Here is a 22,600-nt window from a genome sequence, read left to right on the forward strand (position 1 = left end):
GTAATGTATCCCTAGTGTCCCTACACGAACAGCTATGAGACCAACTGCATCCATCATATGGACGGGTATACAGCACACCAGTCTGTCCGGTTATCACGATGTCCCTCTCGAGTAACCTATGACCGGGATTATTTAGGATTTTTATTTAAAGGTGAATCGATCTCATTATTGTGATCTCATCACGATCCGATTCCTATTGCACAAATCCAAGGATATCACAATATATATATGCATTTATGCAATAGTTATAAAGTGATATACGCTATAATATAATAAGCAAAAAGATTCTGTATCAAGTCACAGTGCCATCACTCACGTGATTGGCTTGTTGGGCACCTATGACTAGCAGATGTGGCCTGGCCCTTTGCCTAATGGGGGCTCATTCTCCTTGGGCCTTTCCCTCCAACATCGGGTCAGCGACGCTTTCTTATAGTCGGGGTCGACTATTTCACAAAGTGGGTCGAAGCCGAACCCTTAGCCTCCATTACCGAGAGGCAAGTCCAAAACTTCACATGGAAGAATATCATCACCCGGTTCGGGATCTCGAAGGCTATCATTGCCAACAACAGGACTCAATTCAACAAAACTAAATTCAAGGCCTATTACTAGTCGTATGGGATCTAGTTGAAGTTCAACTCGGTCGCGCAACCCCAAACCAACGGCCAAACTGAAGTGATGAACCAAGCAATTCTGGAAGGCCTGAAGAGGAGAATCTCAGGCGCACATGGTGCCTGGGTGGACGAGCTTCTCAGCGTCCTGTGGGCAATGCGAACGTCTCCCAAAACTGCCTCGGGAGAGTCTCCGTTTAGCCTGACGTTCAGGACCGAGGCGGTCCTTCCGCCCGAGATGTTATTCCCGACCCTGCGCACCTCCAATTATGAGCAAGGAGACTCTGAGGAGGGACTCCGGGCAAACTTGGATCTCCTCGAGGAAAGGAGAGCTAGGGCACATCTACGCGCCTTGGCATACAAGAAGGTGGCAGCTCGGATATACAATCGAAGGGTCCGTCCACGACCAATCCAGGTCAGGGACCTCGTCCTCTGAAGAGCAGAAGTGAGCGACCCGACTCGAGCGAGGGGAAAGCTCGCACCCAACTGGGAAGGCCCCTATCGAGTCTATGACATGGTCCAAGAGGGAACCTACTGACTCGAGACTATGGAGGGAAGTCCCTTGCCGAGAACGTGGAATGCGGCAAACCTAAAGAAATTCTACCCATAAAGGAGGTTGGCCGAGACGCAGAAAAGATATAGGGGGTCCGTGCACCCACAGTCGGGGAGAAGAGCAAGTTAGAATTTCAAAATAAAAGTGCTTCTTGATGATAAGGGAGGTACATATGGCGGTCGGGCGGCACGACCCCAAGCCCAACCAAAACAAAAAAACAAAAAGAGAGGGGGCGCAACCCCTAGCTCAGGGGAAGAGTCACGGGGCCCATCGTTGAAGGGGACATTTGCTAGCATGTCGACGTCCTGATCCGCCGGGTTGTCGACAAACGGGTCCGACAACAGCTCCAGGTCTGGATACTTCACCCGGAAGCGAGTGCAGGCCACCCGGTACCTATACTCGTATGTGACCTGGCCCGACCTCACCAAGCCATACTCGAACCCGGCAGACGCTTTATACCCGACGACCGCCTCCTCGACCCTTTTGGGCAACCCCAGCCACTCCTCCTCCAGGGCCTCCTCGGCAGCCCGGGTCATCGACCTGGTTGTCTTGACATCCTAGGAGAGGGTTAGTAGCTCGTCATCCAGCGAACAAATGTGTGACCGGCTTTCTTCCAGTTCGGTCTTCAAACGAGCCACCTCCTCACCCAGTGTCGTGGTGCACTCTTCGATCACGGCAATGGCCTCTGGACCCCCCTGGTTCGCAGCTCCAGGTTCTCTAGCCAGAGGGCGGCATCAATCTCTAATTGGCTCCCGATCACCCGCCCGGCGTCGAGGACCCAGTCGATCAACGCCATACCGTAGTGCTGGCTCTGCATGAGGATCGCTCTCAGCTCCCAAGAAAGAGGAGATCGGGTAGGAAAAGGAAGCCATTACTTACCAAGACGAGCGACTTGGCCATCCGCTCTACCAACACTTCAGAGGTGGAGCTGTAGAGGTCCTTGGCCAGGCTGGGTGCAGCACCCCTCGGACGAACTCCTGGGCGGTTAGCCCATCGCCTCAGAGATGACTGTCGGCCTTGAGAGTCGGTGTTAGGACTCTAGCTTGGAGAGTCCTAATTGAGAGGGACATTCATATAAAACCTATCTAAGTCGACCCCTATTAAAGAGGTGAAGAGGTCGGCTAGAGTTAGGAGGTTGTTTCTTAGAGAAGAATAAGGAGTTGTAAAGGAATATGAGTCTTGAGTAGGAGTCATATTAGGAGTTAGGGTTTAGAAGTCCTATAAATAGTCATGTATTCCTCCTCTTTCATAAGCAATAGATGAATCTTTTCTGTAGCCTTTGAGTAGCAACTTGGAGGGAGGGACCCCTATAGAGTTCCAAAGAGGCCGATCCCCTAAAGAGATCAACCCCAAGTTTAGAATCTGCAAGGGTTCTAACACCTGGTATCAGAGCAGCGTTCTGGGTGTCTCGCTGCCCTTCCACAGCCATCCATCAACCCTCCACAACCGCCCAAAGCAATTCCCATAATTGCTTAAAAGATCATCGTTAAATTCCGTCGTCATCTCCACCACCACGGATCATCCTTTGATCTCCCCGTGAATTGCAACAGGTTCTGGTTTTCTAACTTACTACTGCTGCAATTTAGTTATCCTTATTCAAAAATCCCAAAAAAATTATTCCTATATTGCTGCATAAACTTTTCGTCACAAAGTTTTCATCTCTACGACGAAAGATACATTGCAGAATTCCAACCGCATAGCACTGTCTGTTTGATCTTGCTACTGTATTTTTTCTATCCAAATTTCTACAAAATTTTTATGACATCTTTGACACTTCCTAACAGCAGATTTCCCTTTAGTTTTGTCAAAAAATTCTCAATATAAACCATTGATCTTTTACGTCTAATCTGCTATACTTAAAAATCTGCATTGTAAAATTTCAGCCGCATAGTACTGTTTGTTTGATCTTGATACTATGTTTTTTCTATCCAAATCTCTACGAAATTTTTATGATAGATTTGACACTTTCTAACAGTAGATTTTCCTTTGGTTTTATCGAAAAAATCTCAATATAAACTACTGATCTTTTACGTCCAATCTGATACACTCGAAAATTTATGCTACAGAAAATTTCAGCCGCATATTGTTGTCTTAACCCATCTATTTGCAATCTTTTTTGAATGAAATTTCTTATACACTTCATAGATCACCTTGGCTTCCATCTAAAATTGATCTATTAAGGAATTTATCTCTAAAAACAATTTTGTGTTGCTGCAAATTTCATCGTTGACCATTGAAATTTTTCGACGAGAATTCTGCAATCGCAACTTGCACCAATTTCCTTGCTGTTATACTGCCGAAATTTTCTTGATTAAATTAGACATCCTTTCTGTCATATAAACTGTGATTTTCCTATCAATTCTCTCCAAATTCTATCAAGTTTTTGGTGGAAATAACGTCGAGAAACCATTGTTTCTTCGACGACAATTCTACTCTTACAAGACAGTACATACTTGCTGCAACTTCCACTGATTTCCATCAAACCTTTGCTACCATCTACCACAGATCCAAAACTTTCATCCACAACCCTAAAACTCCACCAAACCATACTCTCAAGCTGCACCCAAAATAGCCACAAAACAAGCCTAAACCGTAGCCTACATCCACCAATCCACCAACCCTTTCGACCATCACCTCTCTCAACCAATACATGCCTTTAACCCAACAACAAAAGAGAGATCTTAACATCACAGATTTGGCGGCATATACTATGGCATCTGAGGAGGTAATCAATGCTAAATTCAAAGCCTTCGAGGCGTGAATGGAGGATAAGATTCAGACGCTCTTTACCGAACTCAGATTGGACCGATCAGTAAGCCCGAAGAAATCACATCAAGGAGAGAGCTTTACCTAATCGTACCAAGCCCGAAGATATGACTTCCAAGAGAGGGAAGCTCTATGACCGACCCCAACTATCCATGCATGAGAGTGAACTTCCCTAGATGGGAAGAAGGAGACCCGATTGGTTGGATCTCGCGCGCAAAGCGATATTTTCGGTACCATAAAACCGCGGATGCATCTATGGCGAAAATTACAGCTATACATCTTGAAGGGGATGCTATATAGTAGTTTGACTGATTTGAATATACTTATGGAGTCCTTTCATGACGACAATTCAAAGAAGGACTGCTGATATGCTTCAGACCAACCGATTACGAGAATATTGACGGACAACTAGCAAAGATCCGACAAACCTCCACCATTCAGGAGTACCAAACTAGGTTTGAAAGGTTATCTAATCAAACTCATGATTGGTCTAAAAAATAGCTATTGAGGACCTTCATTGAGGGCTTGAAGCTAGAGATCTGAGGAGAAGTTAAAGCGCGACAACTGTATACGCTTATGGCAGCTATCTCTTTCGCACGACATCAAGAAGAGCAATTGAACCATGAAGCTCGGAGGACTAGGGTCACTCCTCAACCAATAATATTGAAGCCCTCAGCCCCTCCTACTATCGACCAAGTCCCTACACCAAAGAGGTTAACAAGAGAAGAGCTTTGGGAGCGATATGCGAAGGGGTTATGTTGGCATTATGACGAGCCGTGGAGCCGTGAGCATTGTTGTAGTAAAGGGAGACTTCTTATGATTAAACCAATAGAAGAAGAGGTCATTGAACATCCAGAAGAGAGCCTTGAACATGAAGAAGAAGATGCAGAAGAAGAGCCACAACCGACTGAAGTTACGGTACATGCACTAGCCAGCTACTCAAACTCGCAAACGATGAAAGTTGGAGGCTTTCTAAAAAAACAACCGATCACTGTTCTCATTGACACGAGCAGTACTAATAACTTTCTAAATAGTAAAGTTACTATCCAGATGGCCTTACCTATCGAGGATTGCAGCAGATTTGACATTAAGGTCACCGACGGACGGATTTTGAAGTATGATCGTAGGCGTCTGCGAGTGAAACTATTGCTGCAGGACCAAGAGCTAATTGCATATTTCTTCCTCCTCCCTCTTGATGATCATGAGGCCATGCTCAGAATTAAATGGTTGATGACATTAGGTGATGTTTCTTGAAATTTTATGCAACTAATTATGAAATTTTACAGTAAGGAGAAACAGGTGATACTGCACGGGAAACATGGGGGCGACGTAACGACGATTTGCACACAACAAATGGAGAAGGTTTTGCATAAAGCATACAGCGGCTTTTTAGTACAACTTGAGTAGCAAACTAAGGGAGAGCCAATAGAATTTGAAGATCTAAACCTACTTCCTTTGCTTGCTAAATTTTCAGATATATTTGACGAATCACACAACCTACCTCTTACCCGTCGGCATAATCATTATATAATGATTCTTTCAGGAAAACCTCTAGCAAATACTCGGCCATATCAATATCTACATATCCAGAAGGATGAAATAGAAAGGATTGTAAAAGAGATGCTCGAAACAGGAGTTATTCGGCCAAGTTGCAACCTCTACTCTTCACCGGTGCTACTTGTACGCAAGAAGGATGGAACATGACGAATATGCGTTGATTACCGAGCTCTCAATGGCATAACCATCAAAGATAAATACCCTATTCCAGTAGTAGATGAATTGTTAGATGAAAGGGAGCACAAATCTTCATAAAGCTGGACCTTTGATCCGGTTATTATCAAATACGAGTGTACTAAGAAGTCATATCAAAAATCGCCTTTCGAACACACAACGACCACTACAAATTTTTACTTTCTTCAACAAAAGGTGGAATATCTTGGGCATATCATATCAGAGGAAGGTGTGACGGTGGACCCCTTCAAAATTGAAGCAATGCAAAACTGGCCTACTCCGACGAATGTAAAATTGCTACATGACTTTCTGGGTTTAACAGGCTACTACCGTAAGTTCATGAAAAACTATGGAAAGATCAATGCACCACTTACTTATTGGAAAAAGATGTCTTCCAATGGTTGGACAGAGCCTCCACTACCTTCGACAAACTTAAGGTAACCATAACGACGACGCCGTTGCTAGCGCTACCATATTTCAACCGACGCTTCATCATTGAGGTCGATGCATCTGGAGACAGAATAGGAGACGTTCTCATGCAAGATGGTCGATCACTCACATACATTAGCAAGGCATTGTCTCCCCCCTATCAAAACATATTAACATATGATAAGGAGATGCTCGCCATTGTGCATGCAGCAACGAGATGGAGATCGTACTTGATCAAGCGATGCTTTCAAATCAAGACCGACCATAAAAGCCTAAAATATCTCTTGGAGCAGAAGATATCTTCCCCCTTGCAGCAAAATGGGTAACAAAGGTTCTTGGATATGATTATGAAATAACTTACAAAAAGGGGAAAGAGAATATTGTTGCAGATACGCTTTTACGACTACCTAAGCAAGCTAAATTTTTGGTCATTTCACTTTCAACTAGTGACTTCCTTGAGGATATTAAGATGGAATGGCAAGAAGATTCGGAGACCAGTAAGATCATAAAAAAATTGGAGGAAGCACCAAGATCTATGGCTCATTACAATTGGGACTCAAAAGAATTACACTATAAGGGATGCATTATGCTTGTGACAAATTCTACTTGCATCTTCATAAGCAGAGTTTGGACAAAGTTATTCCATATGCAGGGTATTAAATTGAAAAGGAGTACGACATATCACCCACAAACCGATGGCCAGATGAAAGTTGTAAATAGGTGCTTGGAGACAGCCCAAAGTCACCCACCAAATAAGACAACCCAATGAGAACTCCAGACCCAGCCAAGTGCCATTATTAATCGATGGATCGTGACTCGACGACAACGACCCACTAATGAAGTGCTAATACAATGGGCGAACCTACCAATAGAAGATGCCACTTGGGAGAACTATGATGACTTGAAGATCAAATTTCCAGAATTCATGAATCATCAGCCTCAAGGACAAGGCTGATTTGAAGAGGGCGGGTCTGTTAGGACTCTAGCTTGGAGAGTCCTAATTGAGAGGGACATTCATGTAAAACCTACCTAAGCCGACCCCTATTAAAGAGGTGAAGAGGCCGACTAGGGTTAGGAGGTTGTTTCTTAGAGAAGAATAAGGAGTTGTAAAGGAATAGGAGTCTTGAGTAGGAGTCATATTAGGAGTTGGTTAGAAGTAGAAGTTTTGAGTAGGAGTCCTATTAGGAGTTAGGGTTTAGAAGCCCTATAAATAGTCATGTATTCCTCCTCTTTTCATAAGCAATAGATGAATCTTTTCTGTAGCCTTTGAGCAGCAACTTGGAGGGAGGAACCCCTATAGAGTTCCAAGGAGGCCGATCCCCTAAAGAGATCAACCCTAAGTTTAGAATCTGCAAGGGTTCTAATAGTCAGCCGCCGAGCAACGTAGGGGACCCCGGCTCCCTGGCCAGAAGATCGGCCATGTGCTGGGCTTGGTACTACCCACCCTTGGCCTAGGAATAGGCGCGCTCTCTTAGAAGGGTCGTTGCCGGACGACTCGGCCGACCCTTTCCCCTTTACACTCCTTGAGCCCTCCTCCTGGGCAGTGGCCCCGGGTGATTCCAGGGAGGCGCTTGAGTGGGTGACCCGGATCACGGGCGTCTTTCGAACCACCATCTTCGTCTTCTTAAGAGAGCGCTATGATACCGGTGATGCTGGTGCCCTCTTTGGGTGCCCTCCAACGGGACAACCCCGCCTTCGGAGCCCTCCCCATCCCGAGACGGGGGCTCGACGGCCTTGGAGCTGGCCATCCTCTTCATCGATCGTAGGTCCACCATTTCTACAAAAATAAGCAGTGGTCAGATGGTTTGGGATGAGCGAACGAGCCATCATATGCGAATGGCCATACCCCCGGTGGCAGGGCTCAGCTTCGCTTCGACCATCCACTCCTCGGTCATCTCCTTAATTGCCGGAGAAGAGGACATGATACTCCTCAGACAATCCACGACTATTGTGTCCCCATCAGAGAGCGACGGGGGGGCGTTATCGATGGTCCGAAAAGCTCACCCGGTGTTGAAGCCCCACTCCTGATCACAACTAATATAGAAGAAACACCTCTTCCAACCTTTATTGTTGGAGGGCGCACCACCGATCTTAAAACCGCTGTGGTCGGTCAAGTAATACCTGCCTTGTCCCCTGGCCAAGCGGAAGCAAGCCAGAAAGAGGGGTTGGGACGGCTCGATCCCAGCCCCCCCGACACTCCCAGAAGAAAGCCACCAAGTAGCGCTAGGAGTTTGGCGACACTTGGGATGGGGAGAAGGAGAAGGAGAGGGAGATGGGGATGAAAACGAAGACAAAGACGAAAATGAAGACGAAGACAAAAATGGAGACATCCCGATCTCAGAGTTGCGAGAAAGAAGCTCGGGGTTCGGGGCGAGGGATTGAAGCAAAGAGGATGACGGAGTTGCAAGAAAGGAACCGAGGCGTAGGACGAAAGACTGAAGGCAAAGTTGATGGCAACCACCCTGGATGGTGATTATTAAAGGCGGGTAACCCGCGGCGAGGCGACGATTAGGGCTTCTCGAGGAGAGGAATAGTCGCGGCATTTAAGACCTATTGCAACCCCTCGGATCCGCCAGATTCACTTGCCTCAGAGCTCCTGCCAAAGGCGTCCCATCACCCGATACCCCCCGCTGAAGGCCATTCAAAATGAAGTTTCCCACCAGCCCCTGTGATGCTCCACCTGGCCCGCCATGTGGCATGATGGCGTTCAGGTATGAACCGACCCCTAGGATCAATTCAGAACCGAGCTTAATCACTTGGCCCCCGGGTTCGATTCCTGCCCGGCTCACTCTAGATCGCTCCCGACTAGCGACCCGTTGACACCGAAACCGGAACCGAGCTCAATCACTCGGCCCCTAGGATCAATTCAGAACCGAGCTTAATCACTCGGCCCCGAGTTCGATTCCTGCCTGGCTCACTCTAAATCGCTCCCGATTGGCAACCCGTCGGCACCGAAACCGAAACCAAGCTCAATCACTCGGCCCCCAGGATCAATTTAGAACGGAACTTAATCACATGGCCCCTAAGTTCGATTCCTGCCCGGCTCGCTCTAGATTGCTCCCGACTAGTGTTAGTGAATAAAAGTACCATGATTGATGAGTCAACACGATTAAGTCAGCAGGCCGATGTCGAGAGCTTCTTGTGGAGTGAGTAGGATGATGAGGTGGCCGCGCCCTCGGGAAGGAATGCTGGTTAGCATTGGTCGGGATCCGGGACAGCCCACTGCTCTCCCCTGTGCGATGGAAGGTATTGTTGAATCTCGTATTTTGATGATGAAACTACTTGATATATGTTTATGATTTAATCTGCGTTTTGAGTGACGCAGGATGCTTCGATCAGAATGAGACAATTAAAGCAGGAAAATCATATTGTGCCGAAGGAACATGTCAGAAGATTAGACGTCGGGCCAGTGGATCGGTCGACGTATCGACAGAAGGCTTCGGGCCGTGGACTCGGGCATCGGGCCAAGAAGAGCGGGTATTGTGCCAAGGATATCGGAGTTGCGGAGTCAACTGGCCGATTGGGCAATAGGCTGCACGAGAGGACGATGCGCCGAAGAATCGGACGAAGCGTCGAGGGACCAATGACATGTCGGACAACTTGGTTAATTGCTTAGGATTAATTGTCTCGATTGAAGTTTTGTTTTAATTGTGCAGGATTAACTATGATAACGATGAAGACATAAAGCGAAACAAAGTGTCGGAGTCAAGCGCGAAGGATTTGTTGCGAGTTCGAGAGTTCGACGGAAGTTCGGACGGTCGTCGGAGGTTCAGAGAGAACAGATCCGAGAAGTCCAGAAGCTTGCCAAGCGAAGCTCGTCGGAACTCGCCAAGTGGATCGTCGCAAAGTCCAGGAGTATGCCGGATGTCCGCAGAAGGATCACCGAGGGTTATCGGTTGATCGACGGAAGTTGGCCGGAAACTCGCCGGAAGAAGCGATTGACGCATCGGAGCAAAGCTGCAGAAGTTGTCTTAGAGTTAATCGTAGTTAGCATGATTATTAAGCATGAAAATGGGAGGTGATCCCATTAGCTTAATCTTGGGGCAATTGGGCCCCTGAAAAGATTCAAAGTGGGCCGAATGGAGTGAACCATTCGGACCCTGATTGCACCAGGAGGTGCAACCGCCCCAGCCAGGAGGTGCAACCGCCTGGGCTGTGGGGTTGGGAGGTGCAACCGCCCCAGCCAGGAGGTGCAACCGCCTGGGCTGTGGGGTTGGGAGGTGCAACCGCCCCAGCCAAGAGGTTGCACCGCCAGAGCTCAAGTTTCGAGCTCTGCCAGGCGATGCAACCACCGAGCTCAGTCTTCGAGCTCTGGCAGAGAGGTGCATCAGCCTGAGCTAAGTCTCGAGCTCTGCCAGGTGATGCATTCACCAAGCTCAGTCTTCGAGCTCTGGCAGAGAGGTGCATCAGCCTGAGCTCAGTTTCGAGCTCTCCCAGGTGATGCAACCACCGAGCTCAGATTTCGAGCTCTGCTAGGTGATGCAACCACCAAGCTCAGTCTTCGAGCTCTGCCAGGTGATGCAACCATCGAGCTCAGTCTTCGAGCTCTGGCAGAGAAGAGCAATCGGCTGAGCTCAGTCTTCGAGCTCTGCCAGGCGGTGCCACCTCTCCAGTCAAGAGGTGCAACCGCCTGATCCCAGAATTCTGGGATTTGATCGATTTGATCGTTTTGAGCTCGAATTTTGAATTGGGTTGGGGCCTATAAATACCCCACCCATTCAGCACTGAAAAGATACAGACCTACACCGAAATCTTGATCTTTTCTGTGATTCTAAGAGCTCAAAAGTGTTGTAAATCCTTTAAGTCTCCTCCTTCTGTTCTACAAGTTTTCAGTTGTAAAGTGAGGAGAGAAAGGTCTGTAAAGGTTGTCTCCTGAGCCTGTCAAAAGGAGAGAAACTGTAAAAGGGCAGTTAGCCTTCGCCCATTGAAGGAAGGCACCTAGTTGACGTCGGCAACCTCGTCGGTGGAGGGAGCCAAAAGTGGAGTAGGTCAAGGCTGACCGAACCACTCTAAATCTCTGGTTTGCGTTTATTTTCGAGCACCTTATCATTACTGCAAACCTCCTCCATTGCTACTGCTCTCTGCGCTTTCACGAACAAGTTCTAAGTGCTGTTCTTCCGAATCTGCATTCAGACGTAAATTCGTATTTTCATACATTACTGTTTACGTTTACGTTTGATTCTGCAGAACTGTCTTCCGTGCTTTTACGAACGAGCTTCTTTGCAGTTTACACTTACATTTTGATCCTATTGATAACTGCAAACTTTCCTCTACGATTTTACGAACGAGTTTCAACATTTAGACGTAAAACTGCATTCAGACGTAAATCGGCTTTCCTCGCTCAATCATCAGATTTCAGTTCACGTTTACGTCTTGATTTCAACTGCATACTGCCTTCTGCGAGTATACAAACAAGTTTCAAAGTTTAGACGTAAATCTGCGTCTAGACGTAAAACTGCGTTTAGACGTAAATCTGCGTTTAGACGTAAATCTGAGTTTAAGACGTAAATCTGAGTTTAGACGTAAATCTGCGTTTAGACGTAAAACTGCGTTTAGACGTAAATCTGCGTTTAGACGTAAATCTGCGTTTAGACGTAAATCTGCGTTTAGACGTAAATCTGCGTTTAGACGTAAATCTGAGTTTAGACGTAAATCTGCGTTTAGACGTAAATCTGCGTTTAGACGTAAATCTGCGTTTAGACGTAAAACTGCGTTTAGACGTAAATCTGAGTTTAGACGTAAACTGCGCTTAGACGCAAAACTGCGCTTAGACGCAATCTGCGCTTAGACGCAAACTGCACTTAGATACAAACTGAGAATTTGCTTTTGCATCATAATAGTTTTTGAACGAACGCAGCTTTTGGTTTTTAATCACTGTAAGATTTCCGCTGCACTAATTCACCCCCCCCCTCTTAGTGCTCTCGATCCTAACAATTGGTATCAGAGCGGGGTTTTTCTCATTTCGGATTTACACCCGAGAGAAATGACTTTTCAAGAGGGCTGTTCGGTCTTTCGTCCACCGTTCTTTAACGGATTGGACTACACTTATTGGAAAACTCGAATGAGAGTTTTCTTAATTTCTCTAAATCTGGATTTATGGAATATCATTGAAAACGGTTTTCAACTTCCCTCCAAACCGATGAACGAATGGTCGGATTTGGAGAAGAAGAATTTTTCTTTAAACGCAAAGGCTATGAATGCCTTATTTTGCGCATTGGACAAAAATGAGTTCAATCGGATTTCTACGTGTGAAACGGCTTTCGATATTTGGCGCACTCTTGAAATCACGCACGAGGGAACTAGTAGAGTCAAAGACTCGAAAGTTAATATTTTACTGCTTGATTTCGAGCTTTTTCATATGAAACCAAGCGAAACCATTGTTGACATGTACACCCGATTTACGGATGTCGTCAATGGTTTGAAATCACTTGGTAAAAGCTTTTCGGATTTTGAACTCGTTAACAAAGTTTTGCGCTCACTTTCTAAAACTTGGGATTCAAAAGTAACTGCTATTCAAGAATCGAAAAACTTGAACCATTTTCCACTTGAAGAACTAATTGGTTCATTGATCACATATGAAATGACGTGCAATGCACGTGAAGAACTTGAGAACCACCTTCCAAAGAACAGGAAGGATTTGGAACTCTGGACAAATGAATGCCACTTGAGCGATGACTCAAGTGATGAGGACAATGATGAACAAACCAACCTTCCAAAGAACAGGAAGGATTTGGGACGTAGAACATTTGAAGACCACTCGAGCATAAGCTCAAGTGATGGTGAACTTAAAATGAAACGAAAATTAAAAAGCAAAAAGAATGGAACTACTTGCTTTAAACGCAAGAAGAAGAACAAAAATTGGGATGAATCGAGCTCCTCCGAAGAAGAGAAAGTCAACAAAAGCAAGGCGGCAAACTACGCCTTAACAGCCTACAATGATGAGGTAATCGAAATCCCCCTAATTTACTTCGAAATTACATGATGCTTTTCATGATGCACTTTTCTTTTTCTTTAAATTTTGTTGAAAATTATATTTTTAATAATTTAACAATGAAAATGCAAAAATATGATCATGCTTGTAATCTTGAAAATGATAATGAAAATTGCATGTCTTATGTTAATGCAAGATAGAAATCTAATGATTTTACACCTAGTGAGATTAATCTTATAGAAGCAAGAATGTATATTTTGATGATTTTCATATTGCTTTTCAATGACGATACATGGCTTTTGTCTGGAAGGCTTGATATTTTTCATTGTCTTTGTTTATTAAATATAATGTATGGTTTTGACATAAAAATAAAGATTTGAGCATGCTATTATAAAGTCAATCATAAATTAAAACTAAAGAAGTTTTAGGCATTTATAAGAATCATTCAAAATTATATTCAATGAAACCTTGCTTAATGTTGCAATGAAAATATTAAAGTTATACTTGATGATTTCAGATCTGACAAATGCTACACTTTAAATATGAATCATTCTTCAATCAGATTAAATGCTTCAATCATTTTCTATCTCTAAGAGTTTTCGATTTTGATGAAATACAAGTGATAAATTCATTTATGATATCTTGTAAATCACTTGAATTATGAATGAGTTTTTTTTTTTTTATGATGTGTTAAAAGAATCACTTAAAAAGAAAATGTTTTTCCCATTTTATCGAGATTAATGATTTCATGATATTATGTGAATCTCGAAACTGATTTTGATAAAATAGTAATAACGTTATTCATGTTATGAATCTTAAAAATGATAATATGCTTCATGTGATAATATGGATACATGAAACACTTATGATTTTCTGTGTATTCATAAAATATTTATCTCATCATCCAATAACTCTTCTTGATATTCCTTATGAGATGAAATGAAATAATGCATGAAATACAAATGAGGAGTTAATAATCATGCATAATAGGATGTAATGAATTCTAGATACCATCGTTTGAATATCTATGATCATGCTGCCAAAATGATATATCACGAATGCTTGAATATCATGTTTGATATGCTCATGATGATGATTGATTTTTCGGTATCATGCATAAATTTTTTGAAATGTAATGTTAATGAATCTGTGCATTGAAACTATAATGATGCACAAATAAAAATGATTACTTACCTTTGTCATGATTTAGAAATTGATGTAAAGGGTTTTTCCCTTGTTGACAATGACAAAGGGGGAGATAGCTAGCTTGTACAAGTCAAGAAGATGAAAAAACTTGATTGCTAGCTTGCCTATCTCAAGAGGCAAAAATGCTAACTTGCACATCTAGCAAAACTTGACAAATTTGCATATATCAAGAAGCAAGAGTTGCTTTCTTGAACATCTCAAATTTGCTAGCTTGCATGATATAGAACTTGCTATCTTGAACATTACCAAAAGTGCTATCTTATATGTTATAAAACTTGAATATCTAAAACTTGATAGCATGAATGTTCTAAGCATTATATAACACTTGCTAAATCTTCTAGCTCCAAGATTGCATGATGATAAAACTTGATATTATGATTTTCATGCAATGAGTTGAACCAATATCACACACACTTGTTTGTAGCACTTCTCCTTTTTGTTGATGACAAAGGGGGAGAAGTATGTTGATGACATGACATGTCATGCATAAGTTTATGCATATGTTCATGTTGACGTATTGCAAGTATCCATGATGAATATTGCAATGACTTGAATTCAGTTTGAATTCAAGGTTCTATCAATATGGCTATTGATAGGGGGAGTTTGTTTAAACTCCGGGAGTTAAGTTTAACTCCGTCATCAAGTGGTTGTCATCATCAAAAAGGGGGAGATTGTTGAATCTCGTATTTTGATGATGAAACTACTTGATATATGTTTATGATTTAATCTGCGTTTTGAGTGACGCAGGATGCTTCGATCAGAATGAGACAATTAAAGCAGGAAAATCATATTGTGCCGAAGGAACATGTCAGAAGATTGGACGTCGGGCCAGTGGATCGGTCGACGTATCGACAGAAGGCTTCGGGCCGTGGACTCGGGCATCGGGCCAAGAAGAGCGGGTATTGTGCCAAGGATATCGGAGTTGCGGAGTCAACTGGCCGATTGGGCAATAGGCTGCACGAGAGGACGATGCGCCGAAGAATCGGACGAAGCGTCGAGGGACCAATGACATGTCGGACAACTTGGTTAATTGCTTAGGATTAATTGTCTCGATTGAAGTTTTGTTTTAATTGTGCAGGATTAACTATGATAACGATGAAGACATAAAGCGAAACAAAGTGTCGGAGTCAAGCGCGAAGGATTTGTTGCGAGTTCGAGAGTTCGACGGAAGTTCGGACGGTCGTCGGAGGTTCAGAGAGAACAGATCCGAGAAGTCCAGAAGCTTGCCAAGCGAAGCTCGTCGGAACTCGCCAAGTGGATCGTCGCAAAGTCCAGGAGTATGCCGGATGTCCGCAGAAGGATCACCGAGGGTTATCGGTTGATCGACGGAAGTTGGCCGGAAACTCGCCGGAAGAAGCGATTGACGCATCGGAGCAAAGCTGCAGAAGTTGTCTTAGAGTTAATCGTAGTTAGCATGATTATTAAGCATGAAAATGGGAGGTGATCCCATTAGCTTAATCTTGGGGCAATTGGGCCCCTGAAAAGATTCAAAGTGGGCCGAATGGAGTGAACCATTCGGACCCTGATTGCACCAGGAGGTGCAACCGCCCCAGCCAGGAGGTGCAACCGCCTGGGCTGTGGGGTTGGGAGGTGCAACCGCCCCAGCCAGGAGGTGCAACCGCCTGGGCTGTGGGGTTGGGAGGTGCAACCGCCCCAGCCAAGAGGTTGCACCGCCAGAGCTCAAGTTCCGAGCTCTGCCAGGCGATGCAACCACCGAGCTCAGTCTTCGAGCTCTGGCAGAGAGGTGCATCAGCCTGAGCTAAGTCTCGAGCTCTGCCAGGTGATGCATTCACCAAGCTCAGTCTTCGAGCTCTGGCAGAGAGGTGCATCAGCCTGAGCTCAGTTTCGAGCTCTCCCAAGTGATGCAACCACCGAGCTCAGATTTCGAGCTCTGCCAGGTGATGCAACCACCAAGCTCAGTCTTCGAGCTCTGCTAGGTGATGCAACCATCGAGCTCAGTCTTCGAGCTCTGGCAGAGAAGAGCAATCGGCTGAGCTCAGTCTTCGAGCTCTGCCAGGCGGTGCCACCTCTCCAGTCAAGAGGTGCAACCGCCTGATCCCAGAATTCTGGGATTTGATCGATTTGATCGTTTTGAGCTCGAATTTTGAATTGGGTTGGGGCCTATAAATACCCCACCCATTCAGCACTGAAAAGATACAGACCTACACCGAAATCTTGATCTTTTCTGTGATTCTAAGAGCTCAAAAGTGTTGTAAATCCTTTAAGTCTCCTCCTTCTGTTCTTCAAGTTTTCAGTTGTAAAGTGAGGAGAGAAAGGTCTGTAAAGGTTGTCTCCTGAGCCTGTCAAAAGGAGAGAAACTGTAAAAGGGCAGTTAGCCTTCGCCCATTGAAGGAAGGCACCTAGTTGACGTCGGCAACCTCGTCGGTGGAGGGAGCCAAAAGTGGAGTAGGTCAAGGCTGACCGAACCACTCTAAATCTCTGGTTTGCGTTTATTTTCGAGCACCTTATCATTACTGCAAACCTCCTCCATTGCTACTGCTCTCTGCGCTTTCACGAACAAGTTCTAAGTGCTGTTCTTCCGAATCTGCATTCAGACGTAAATTCGTATTTTCATACATTACTGTTTACGTTTACGTTTGATTCTGCAGAACTGTCTTTCGTGCTTTTACGAACGAGCTTCTTTGCAGTTTACACTTACATTTTGATCCTATTGATAACTGCAAACTTTCCTCTACGATTTTACGAACGAGTTTCAACATTTAGACGTAAAACTGCATTCAGACGTAAATCGGCTTTCCTCGCTCAATCATCAGATTTCAGTTCACGTTTACGTCTTGATTTCAACTGCATACTGCCTTCTGCGAGTATACAAACAAGTTTCAAAGTTTAGACGTAAATCTGCGTCTAGACGTAAAACTGCGTTTAGACGTAAATCTGCGTTTAGACGTAAATCTGAGTTTAAGACGTAAATCTGAGTTTAGACGTAAATCTGCGTTTAGACGTAAAACTGCGTTTAGACGTAAATCTGCGTTTAGACGTAAATCTGCGTTTAGACGTAAATCTGCGTTTAGACGTAAATCTGCGTTTAGACGTAAATCTGCGTTTAGACGTAAATCTGAGTTTAGACGTAAATCTGCGTTTAGACGTAAATCTGCGTTTAGACGTAAATCTGCGTTTAGACGTAAAACTGCGTTTAGACGTAAATCTGAGTTTAGACGTAAACTGCGCTTAGACGCAAAACTGCGCTTAGACGCAATCTGCGCTTAGACGCAAACTACACTTAGATACAAACTGAGAATTTGCTTTTGCATCATAATAGTTTTTGAACGAACGCAGCTTTTGGTTTTTAATCACTGTAAGATTTCCGCTGCACTAATTCACCCCCCCCCCCTCTTAGTGCTCTCGATCCTAACAGGTATCTCTTGGGTCGAGGTGCTTGCCGCTCGGGGGTGGCCGTTTCGGAGCGTCTTGGGCAAGAGTCGAGCCAACGGGGTCGACTGGGCCCTCGTGAGAGGATGTTGATCAACGTTCCTCGGTCTACCGACCCGGGCATCGTTTGTGATGGGTCACGTCTCTTCGACTTCGGGGTGAATGACAGCGTGTCCTCGTGCACTAGATGGCCATTTCCGGGTTGAGACGCTCGCCGCTCGGGGGTGGCCGCCTTCCTGCAAAAATGGTCTTCGTTGGGTGCTCCTCGACTTTAGCCCCTTCAACGAGCAAGTCAGTCGAGTGTTTTTATCTCGATCTTATTTTTCCCTCCCCTTTGGCCGGATGTCGACCAAGGGTTTTTATACTATCGTGCGAGGATTGGTTGCCCCTCGGTTCGGTGTGCCCGTTGACCTTTGAGGGATGGAACGACTTCTTTGACGAGTTGATGTCTTTGGGGATGCCTGAGCGGTGTCAGACAGCACCGCCCCAAGCTCTCGGGATAGTCATATCGCATAGTGTCTTGGTACGGAACCCGACGTAGCATACACCATGGGGTTTTGATGGCGTGTGTGCATCGGATTTTGACATTGGATGGGACGTGGCATGTGATGTCGATGGTGACTCATCTAGGGACCAAAATATGCCTTATCAACTGGCGACCCATCGGCACCAATCACTTGGCCCCCAGGATCAATTCGGAATCGAGCTTAATCATTCGACCCTTAGTTTCGATTCCTGCATGACTCGCTCCAGATCGCTCCCAACTAGCGACCCGTCAGCACTGAAATCGGAACCGAGCTCAATCACTCGGCCCCCGGGATCAATTCGGAATCGAGCTTAATCACTCAACCCCCAAGTTCGATTCCTGCCCGGCTTGCTCCAGATCGCTCCCGACTGACGACCTGTCGGCACCGAAATCGGAACCGAGCTCAATCACTCGGCCCCTAGGATCAATTCGGAATGAAGCTTAATCACTCGGCCCCCAGGTTCGATTCTTGCCCGGCTTGCTCCAGAACGCTCCCGATTGGCGACCCATTGGCACCGAAACCGGAACCGAGCTCAATCACTCGGCCCCTAGGATCAATTTAGAATGGAGCTTAACTTAATCACTCGGCCCCCAGGTTCGATTCTTGCCCGGCTCGCTCCAGATCGCTCCCGACTGGTGACCCGTAGGCACCGAAATCGGAACCGAGCTTAATCACTCGGCCCCCCAAGTTTGATTCCTGCTTGGCTCGCTCTAGATCGCTCCCGACTGGCGACCCCTCAGCACCGAAACCGAAACTGAGCTTAATCACTCGGCCCCCAGGATTCGATGCCTACCCGACCCGCTCCAGATCGCTCCCGACTGGCGAGCCGTCAGCACCGAAACCGGAACCAGACTTAATCACTCAGCCCGCCAACCCAACGCTTAGGCCACACCCCGCAACCAATCTTATGCCCGAGTCACATCTCGGTCGATCCAGTGCCCGAATCACCAGCCTAGTCCGTTATCTAAGTCACTCCACATCGACCCCAACTCACTGCCCGTCAAGTCCCAAAAATCGAGTCGCTCCGACTCTCCCGCTATCTTGGAAACTCGACAGCCGTAACTCCAAACCATACGAAACCCATCATCTGAATTGAGACACGTCGAGTTCCCCGCATAGGTCTCGACTCGCTGGTGTCGGCACTTCGATTTCACCTCGTTAGGCCCCCACCGTTCAATCAGTAGGGTCAGTCCTGCTTGAATCGTGGGGCACCGCCCCCCCCGACGAGTCAATCCAGCTCCCCGCACGGGCAACCAGCACAATAGCCTCCTTTGGCCCTAAGCGTGCCCCCCTGGTCCATTAGGGACCCAACGACATGCCTTGGAGGGGGGGGGGGGGTGGGAGGGGGAGAAGTGATAAGACATATTTTGGTCCCCGGATGAGTTACCGCCGATGTCACACGTCACGTCCCAACCAATGTCAGAATCCGACGCCACATGCCATCAGAACCCCGTGATGCACGCTAAGTCGGGTCCTGTACCGAGACACTATGCGACACGACTATCCCGAGAGCTCGGGGCGGTGCTGTCTGACACTGCTCAAGCATCCCCAAAGACGCCAACTCGTCAGAAAAGACGTCCCATCCTACAAAGGTCAGCGGCCACACCAAACCGAGGCGTAACCAATCCTCGCACAATAGTATAAAAACCCATGGCTGACACTCGGCCAAGGGGGGAAAAAAATCGAGATTAAAACACTCCATTGACTTGCTCGTCAGAGAGGCCAAAATCGGGGAGCACCCGACGAAGGCCATTTTGCAGGAAGGCGGCCACCCCCGAGCGACGAGCGTCTCGGCCCGAGAATCGCCATCTAGTGTACGAGGACGTGTTGCCATTTATCCCAGAGTCGGAGATGTTAGGATCGGAGCGGCACTAAGAAGGGGGGGGGGGGGTGAATTAGTGCAGCGGATTAAAACTTGTAAGTTTGAAAACGATTTCGTAAATGCGTAGAGATTTCAATCCGACAATGAATAACTTGGAGAAAGTAGCTCAAGTAAAGTGAAAAGATGAAAACCGAATGCTTGCTGCTATGTAAATAATGGTTTCAAAAAGGTAAATACTCACACATTCAAGGAACACACTAATTTAAAGTGGTTCGGTCAAAATGACCTACATCCACTTGCGAAACCTTCTTCGATGAGGCTCCCAACTTCCACTAGCAAATCACTTTGAAGGGGAAGGACAAATACCCCTCTTACAACCATTTACAAGTGGTTCACACTCTTATAAATTTTCAAAGAGAAAGAGGGAGGTGAACACTTAAGCTATGGAAAACAAGATTTGCTAAAGACTTTGCTAAGGCTTTATCTCAATCTCTTACTTCTCAAAAGTTGTATTCTCTACTGAGAATAGAGGGCTATTTATAGACCCCAAGAGGATTCAAATTTGAGCTCCAAATTTTGAATTCCCTTGGGTTCCCGAAGTTGGTGGTGCCACCGTCTGTCAATGTCATATTGATCGTTTACTAGCGCTGCCACCGCCCAGTCCAGCGGTACCATCGCCCGGTCCTTCAGGTTTTGGGCGGTGCCACTGCCCAGTCTGGCGGTTCCACCGCCCGATCCTTCGGGTTCTGGGCGGTGCCACCGCTTGGACTATTTCAGCTCATTGGTTGGGCTTCAAATTTGGCCCAAACTAGTCCAAACTCGGGCCCAATTGGCCCCTAACCAGGTTATAGGATTAACCCTTAATCCTAACCCTAATTACATGCAAACTACGAAATTAAGACATAGTCCTAAGCATGTTTTTAACCGGCAATGTCGAGTTCCCTTCCGGCGAGCTTTCCGGCGAACTTCCGGTGGACTTCCGATACACCCTCGGATTTCTTCCGACGGACTCCTAGTAGGCTCCCGGTCTTGTGGCGAGTTCAGTGAGTCTTTGGCAAGTAGCCGAACCTTCTCGGTGATCTCTGCGAACCTCTGACAATCTCTTCGGCAGACTTCCGAAATCTTCGGCAAGTCCTCGATTTCTTCTCGGTTGGTTCTGGCAGCACTTCCGACGAATCTTCGGACTCTCGAACACCCATCGAACTTGACTCTGGTAGACTTGCTTTATGTCTCAAGCTATCGTAGTTAATCCTGCACATGTAAAACAAAACTTCGATCTAGACAATTACTCCTAAGCAATTAATCAAGTTGTTTGGTATGTCATTGGTCCCTCGACGCTTCGTCCGATTCTTTAGCGCATCGTCCTCTCTTGCGGCCTTTCGCCCAATCGATCAGTTGACTCCGTAACTCCGATATCCTTGGCGCAATACACGCTCTTCTTGGCCCGATGCTCGAATCCACAGCCCGAAGCCTTCTGTCGATACGTCGACCGTTCCACTGGCCCGATGTCCAATCTTCTGACATGTTCCTTCGGCCCAACATGATTTTTTTGCCTTAATTGTCTCATCCTGATCGAAGCATCCTACGTCACTAAAAACGTAGATTAAATCATAAACACATATAAAGTGGTTTCATCATCAAAATACGAGATTCAATAAGAGAGACATGACCCATCACAAACGACACTCGGGTTGATAGACCGAGGAACGCTGATCAACATCCTCTCATGAGGGCCCAGTCGACCTCGCCAACTCGACTCTTGCCCGAGTCGCTCCGAAACGGCCACCCCCGAGCGACAAGTATCTCGACCCAAGAGATACCTTCCATTGCACAAGGGAGAGTAGTGAGCCGGCTCAGACCCCGACCCATGCCAACCAGCATTCCTTCCCAAGGGTGGCCTACGGACTTAACCGTGCTGACTCACCGGCCATGATACTTTTGTTCACTAACACCTACAATTTTTTGGACGATAACTTCCTCTCTAAATTTGATTCGACTCTTCTCACCTCCCATGTCCCGGTGGTGGGTGGTGCCCTACAAACAAAGAGGAACATTGTGCACCTGAGATTGCGGCGACTGCACCGCTTGCACGCGAATAGGTTCTCCGTGCGCACGCTTGTACTAGCCTAAGATAATGTCGAATTATATTAGCATTTGAACATTCAGATAATAACGATTGATAGTTTATTTTTGTTAAATATTAAGTAATAAAGTATTATCATTCATTAAAGGCTTAGTTTTGAAGACTAGCAATCACTCCCAAAAATGAATGTTTGATTCGTTTCCCTGTAATCTGCCTATTGTCTATTACGAAAATTAGGATATTAGTAATGAATTCTAGAGAATCTGCAGCATGAATAATAATAATAGTAAACAAAGCAACTAAAAAATTTTATAGATTCTTTTGCTCCTACATAATTGTATGGATCAATAAAGATTCCAAACTTTTTACCAACTTTAATAGCTTTCTTACATTTGGATTTTGTATTTCTCCTTTGTTATTCAATTCATATTCTCAATACACATTCACCTAAATATTGTTATCTAAGCGATGAAACAAGTCCAAATAAGCATGAATTACAATCCTGAAAAGCACAACAAAAGACAAGTGAGATGAGAAATGCTATCAGCACAAGA

General features: G+C 45.7%; 1 protein-coding gene across 1 annotated transcript; it reads left to right on the plus strand.

The window, feature by feature from the left end:
* The first annotated feature begins 675 nt into the window (after positions 1-675).
* On the plus strand, positions 676-1,044 carry LOC135632497 (uncharacterized). The gene has a single exon (XM_065141103.1). It carries the CDS (start codon positions 676-678, stop codon positions 1,042-1,044), a length of 369 nt encoding a protein of 122 aa, XP_064997175.1.
* The last annotated feature ends 21,556 nt before the right edge of the window (positions 1,045-22,600 follow it).

This window comes from Musa acuminata, chromosome BXJ3-3 (genome assembly GCF_036884655.1).
Source record: "Musa acuminata AAA Group cultivar baxijiao chromosome BXJ3-3, Cavendish_Baxijiao_AAA, whole genome shotgun sequence".
NCBI classification, from domain to species: domain Eukaryota; kingdom Viridiplantae; phylum Streptophyta; class Magnoliopsida; order Zingiberales; family Musaceae; genus Musa; species Musa acuminata.

What these genes read in the sequence shown, in the direction of transcription:
- LOC135632497 (XM_065141103.1), top strand. Translation starts at nt 676, where the DNA reads ATGAACCAAGCAATTCTGGAAGGCCTGAAGAGGAGAATCTCAGGCGCA.